The 6,650-nt window shown below is 32.6% G+C and overlaps 1 protein-coding gene across 1 annotated transcript; it reads right to left on the reverse strand.

The window, feature by feature from the left end:
* Nucleotides 1-1,096: 1,096 nt before the first annotated feature.
* Nucleotides 1,097-5,026, reverse strand: LOC106776532 (cytochrome P450 734A1). The gene is made up of 5 exons (XM_022775756.1): nucleotides 4,965-5,026; nucleotides 4,279-4,778; nucleotides 3,326-3,570; nucleotides 2,442-2,805; nucleotides 1,097-1,656 (listed from the first exon to the last, which is right to left on the reverse strand). Exons 2-5 carry the CDS (start codon nucleotides 4,765-4,767, stop codon nucleotides 1,237-1,239), a joined length of 1,518 nt encoding a protein of 505 aa, XP_022631477.1. The 5' UTR covers nucleotides 4,768-4,778; nucleotides 4,965-5,026; the 3' UTR covers nucleotides 1,097-1,236.
* Nucleotides 5,027-6,650: the final 1,624 nt, after the last annotated feature.

A 6,650-nucleotide genomic window follows, 5' to 3' on the forward strand; every position in this document is an offset into this window, starting at 1 on the left:
TCCCTCTTTCTAGTTTAGCCATATTGAGTCAGCTAAATTTCGTCAAATTTTCATGTTTTTCTTGTCTTTTTCATGCAATGATTAACTTGACTTTTTGTGATTTTAATAATTTTTTATTCTTGACTTTACATTTAAAGTGTAATAAAGTTTTAACCAACTTATTTTATATGTCTATGAACTTAACTTAGTTGCAACTACTAAAACATCTCAAAATATCCAAAGAAATGTAATTATAAATTTATTTTTAACATGTTTTTGTATCTCTTGCTCCATAAATTCAATTATAACAAATTTTAATTAAAACAATCTTATAAAAAACAAAAACCAATTAAAAATCCAAAATTAAATACTAAATGGGACATAAATATCAACTCATCCGTTATCTTTGAATTGATGATGACTGAGCAGAATAATGAATTATCTATTTTCTTTTTCAGTACTGATTTATATTATCTTTCATCTTTTAAAGACTAAATTCACTATTTAATATGGTGTAAGTACAAGTGTCCAAGTTGTAGTGCATAGATGTCAAAGGCTCAAAGTTTGTCATGGCTTGCACAAAGTCAGTTTACGGGTTTATATTTAAAGTTCCATCCCCTAATAATGATGTGATTGGTGACGTAATAATGTAAGAGAAAAGAGATATGACCAAGCTATACTTACTCGTAGAACGTTTCTTCAGTCATGGGGTAATTTATCAGGTTTAGATTGAGCAAAAGATTAGTTATACAAAACGAAAAGGTTCTTTCTACTTTAATATGTATAGTTCAAATTTTAATGTATATCACCATGTTTCAACTATGTGGCTGAATTATTATAATCTGAGTTTCTCCATTGTCAACCCACAAAACATTAAAGTACTATCAGACATTGATACAATGAGAAGGAGACAAGAATATGACCATATTTAACAATGACAAGACACAACTCAACTACGAGAAAACAGAAAATTATTCTAAAATTGAAATATTGCAGATTTGTGCAATTCAAGTAGGAGCTATTAATTTTGTTCACGATCTCCAAACAAGTAAAATGAAATAGTAAACATGCAAGCCAAATCTGTATATTTTTAATGATGCAACTAAATTTATGCTGCTTTAAATTGAAAAGGTTTCCCTGGTTATCAAAGCTGGTTACATGAGGTTTACAAGTAAAAAGAGTAAAATGTTATAGCTATAATGCTTCAGGGTTAAAAATCACATTAGGACAGAAAAGGGAAAAGGAAGTTACAAATCATCAATATGAAATCCTTCTGAAAATGATTTGCGCCCCAGACTGAGGCTGCAAAGTGATAAAAAGTACAGGAGCATGAACATAGTTTGGAGATAGCACAAAACTGTAACTTTGAATGATCAAAGAAAGAGCAATCTTTGCCTCAACCATTGCCAAATTTTGCCCAACACATGTTCGAGGGCCTAATCCAAAAGGAATGAATGCAGCTAAATGTTTCCGAGGCTCGCTAAATCTTGTTGGATTGAAGTTATGGTAATCTTCACCCCAGATTTCTCTGTCATGATGAACTGCAGTCAATGCCAAGTAGAGTTGAGTCTTAGCAGGAACATTAATGCTTCCAAGCATCACATCTTTAGAGGCTTGCCTCATTAGCATCACTGCTGGAGGATAGAGCCGAAGTGTTTCGTTAATTATCATGCTAACCTGTTGGAAAATGTCAACCAACAATAATCAATGAAAATGGACCAGAATTTTGCTCTCAACTATTAATTATTCCGTGATCTAAATTGTTTGGTTCATTCTGTCTCCCACAATATACTACACTATTTTACAGGTCTTAACCATATTCCTGATTCATTGTTGTTGAAGATTCCAAATTGATTAGAAATAAAACAAATTAACATAATATAAGTGCAAATCTCACCCGAATTGATTTTATAAGATTGAGTTGACTTAAAATATATTTCTCAAGATGGTATCAAAGTCATCCAAAACTTATCCTAGTGGAATTTTTTGTTTGTTAAACCTATTGCATCACCCACCATCAGACTACCATTAGCATCTAGTTTTATACTTGAAATGTAAATGTCTTAATGTAAGTAAGGTGTGCTAAAAATCTCAATTCAATTAAAGATAAGTTGAATTTGTAGTTTATAAGTTAGAAAAAAATTGTATCTTACAAACTGGTTTTGTAAGGTTGAATTAGACTTAAAGTCTAGTTAAAAAAGTTAAATCATAAATTTTCATTTATGTTTCTTTTTGTTTCTATCTCCATGTCCAAACTTTTCTTCATCTCTGGTTCAATTTATAATGGTTACATAGCATCTAGATTGAATCTTGATAGTAGACCAGTTGACTAACATGCAGACATCTACCTATGATCTAACCAGTATTCAACAGAGTAAATGTATTGTAATATTCATTTCAACAACAAACAAATGCATTGTACTGATTCTCTTGACGGCAAATCAAACAATAGATGAACTTACAATCTTAAGGTCGCTTAAATTGTCCGCAACAGGAAGTTGATTGTGTCCAATAACACGAAGAACTTCTTCACGTGCCTTACTTTGCCATTCCTGATGTTTTGCTAATAGAAGAAGTGTCCAAGTTAACAAGTTAGCTGTAGTTTCCTTTCCAGCAAAATAGATGGTTTTACATTCATCTATAATTTCTTCCACCCCTAACTTTTCTTCTCCACCAACCTCATTCTTGTAGGAACACATCAAAGAACTTAGTACATTTCTTGCATTTTCTCCCGTGTGGCTCTTGGTCTCAATAAGCTTCAGAATTGATTCACGTGTTTCTTTTTCTAGTCTCCACCTCTCCCTGTTCTTCCTAGTTGGCAAATACCTATGGTTTTGTTTTTCAAACACTAAAACTCAATTATTTATGTCTGAAGAGGGAAAATACCTGGTATGACATAAACTTCATTTGGAGAAAATACCAGTTGTGGAACAAAAAATTCATATGCAATTTACTTCTCATCTTAAACTAAGCTAAAGCAAGTTTTAAATGGAACAACCTACCTGTTATTTCACTACTGGTACAATACAACAAATTAAGTTGTGATGGTTATTTTCTTATTAGCAAGGCTTGTGCTAAGGAAATATAGGTCTGCTAGCAAGTTTGCAGTTTGATACGGTAAATTTCTTGCACCCACCGGGCATGCATACTCCATCACTGTAAAATAACTTCCCTATTGTAATTTAGAGTAACTATCTGGCTGTTTGAATGTAACTTGAAACAATAATCTAGTTTTTTAGGATATAGAGAATAAATTGTCATCAATGATATTTTAGCTTAAAAATCATATCAACTATGATTTCTTATCTATATCTATATATATAAATTTAAGAGTTGGGAAAGTAACCTGAATCCAGGGATATAGACACTTCTAATAGCCTGTGAAAAAAGGTGCATTTGTTGCTCCTGTAAGTTGAAAATATGCTTTCCCTCTTCATAACTGCTGCCAAAAGCAGTTCTTGATATAACATCAGCAGAAAGATCATGAAGCTCTCTGTGCACTTCTATCTCAAATTCATCTTTTCCTCCTCTTTGGTCTTCCCATTTCTCCACCATCTTTGTCACACTTGCCACAATATCTGGCACCCATCCCTGCAACAGATCAATGAATTACTCTTTAATTAATTAATATATATATATATATATATATATATATATATATATATATATAATAATTTTTAAAATACATTAGTAACTATAATTTTTCTCCGATTACACTAACATTTCAATTTTTTTAGTTATTTCATTCCTTCATTTTAAAAAATACTTTCACTCATCTTTACAGTATATACGCATGACTTAAGTTTTCAAAATATTTTACTTACACCTTTATACTACTATTTTACTCTTAATATAAAACTTGAAAATGAGAAAGGACTAATGTTGTTATCTTACGTACTCTTTCATTTATGATATCAATTTTGTCTATTATTTTTCACATTTTGAATTTAGTTTTACTACTTTTAGAAAACAGTCTCTATAACTCGTGACACAAACTATGTTGCAGTGACTTGTCACAGTAAATTTTTACAAAAGGAAATTATATTAACTCATTTAAAAAAATGTGGACCGAATGACAAAAATTCAAAGTTGCAAAAAATTTAAAATAATATCATAATAATATATTTCTAAATTAAAAATAAATTTAATTATATGCCTTGTAATTTCAAATATTATAATTTAAAATATAATTTTTATTTTTATTTTTAAATTATAATTATGTAATTCAAACTTCATTTCTAGATTATAAGATCCAAAAATGTCCGAAACATTGATAATTTAAATTTTTTTCGACGTTACCTTAACCAGCTCCAAGTTAAAGGCCAGGTTTATAATCCTTCTGTGCAAAGCCCATTGTTCACCATCCAGGCCTACAAGGCCCTGACCAAACAGCAACTTCGACTGAGGGTTGTACGGAACTTTCTCATACTCACCGCGCGTATTCGTCAGCACCTCCTTGATCATGTCCGGTTCAATTATCGCCAACCGGGGTGTTGAACCGAACCAGTACAGGAAAGTTTTCCCGTGCGCGCGAGACCACCTTTCGTAAAATGGAACCACGCGCCTCAAGATGTTATCATGCTCGAACGCAGGGGTCGCCTCTGACTTCGCTTCCGCGTACAGCCGTCGGATCTCCGACGAGTTCCCCACGATTGGACAGTAGCCTGGGCCTCCTATCCCTTGCTTCTTGAAGTGACGCTCTGTTCGCCGGGGAACCCACAAATTTGCGTAGAGAAATTTCACCGCGAAGAAAACGAGGAGAACTACAGCACCGAGTAAAAGATTCATGTTGATCTAATCTGCTAGTGAAAGACAAAATTGAAGAATGAAAAGAGGTTAAGAAAAGAGAGTGAATAAGAGGAGAAGAGCGTTGACTTTTGATGGTGAGACTTGAGACTAAGAGGAAAAAAAAAAGGCTATTGCAGCAATGAGGGAACTCTTTGTTTCTGTGAGCTATGGCGATGGTGGAATAGTCAAATCATTACCTTTGTGTTCAGCGAACGCGAAGGGTACACAGACATTGTTATGGTTAAATATGATCAGTTTCTTCTAAGCAAATCTATTGAGTATCTTCTTTAAAAATATCTATAATTTTTTTTTTACTAATATCCACAATAATTTACGACTATTTTTTCATAAATTTAAATAAAATCATTTTAATATATTTCTTCAAAATATAAACTTAAATAAATAATTGATTTAAAAATATAACTTAAATAAACTCTTATGCAATTTAACTTAATAGATATATTGTGATGAATTTTCGTAAAATCAACTTCTGATAAAAGATAATCAAGCACATCTTTAAGTTGACCGACAAACTACCAAAATATTTTCGTAAACTTCCTCTAAAAAAATTTTCATTTAGTTAAAGATAGTTTATTAACATGCAAATTCAAAGTGAAAAGATATATTAGTATTTCCTTCAATAATTTCATAAGAGATAATGTAAATACTCTTTTAAGTTTCTTTCAACAAATATTTCTTAATTTTTAAATCGAAATATTTGAGGATTTGGACGTATCTTTATATTGAAAAGAGATGTTTTTTTAATTGAGAGAGGTCTGCATGTAGAAGACACTACAACGTCGAAGTTAGTTGAGTACATTAAATAACAATTAATAATATAATAATGAACGTAAGTTATTTACCTTGATGATTGTATTATTTATAAGGTAATTATGACATGTATGGCCTCTCACTTATATGGGCTTGGATGGCTCAATGGTCCATTTATCTCATGAGTCAGTTGTTTAATCTAGATTTTACTAAGTTACAAAGTAATACGCCATTAGTTTTGGTAGTTTAAAAGATAGCCGGACGGGCCAACTTATGGTCAAGTAGTTTCATCATTAGCTCTGGTAGGCGACACATAGTCCTACTAAACAACACATAACTCTCGGTAGGCAGCATGTGGTTCTGATAGACAACATCTGGCTCTTGGTAGGCGACATATAGTCCTGGTAGACAACACATAACTTTTAGTAGGCTACACGAAATCCTAGTAGACAACACATAGCTTGGGTAGGAAACATGTAGTCTTGGTAAACAACACAACTCTTGGTAGGCAGCACGTAGTACTAGTAGACAACACATAGCTCTCAATAGGCACCACGTAGTCTTGGTAGACAACACATAGTTATTGTTAGATGCCACGTAGCTCTTGGTAAGCAATACTTGGCTCTGATAAGCGACACCTAGTAGGTGGCACCTAGGGTGTGTTATGCCCTAATTTATCTTAGGACGAGATTGATGTTGAAAAGGTCGAAGGGTAATCAGATGTGTACAATACATCAACCCCTTAGTCTTCTCATGACTTGAAAGCATGAGAAGAACTTCAATAAAGTAGTGATAGTTGGCCTTCAACTGCCTTATGAAACATGATATCAACAATAGGTACTCAATATCCACCTTACATAATTTTACAAAGAAAATTTGTATCTTTGGTTGTAGCCTTATTAGTATAGTAGCACCCAAGCCTTGAGGAGCATAGTAACGAAGAGGTTTGAATGATGGGATGTAAAGTCTTAACTAGATGTGAGTAGTGAATAGTTGTCATGCTGCATAAGAAACAAAGTAAGATGGCATGAAGTTGCCTCTGTTCAACAATCATCTCTTTCTCTAGCCTTTTATAACTTGTATTTTAGACCAACGTGTATGTAATTGAGCAT

This window comes from Vigna radiata, chromosome 11 (genome assembly GCF_000741045.1).
Source record: "Vigna radiata var. radiata cultivar VC1973A chromosome 11, Vradiata_ver6, whole genome shotgun sequence".
In the NCBI taxonomy this organism is placed as follows: domain Eukaryota; kingdom Viridiplantae; phylum Streptophyta; class Magnoliopsida; order Fabales; family Fabaceae; genus Vigna; species Vigna radiata.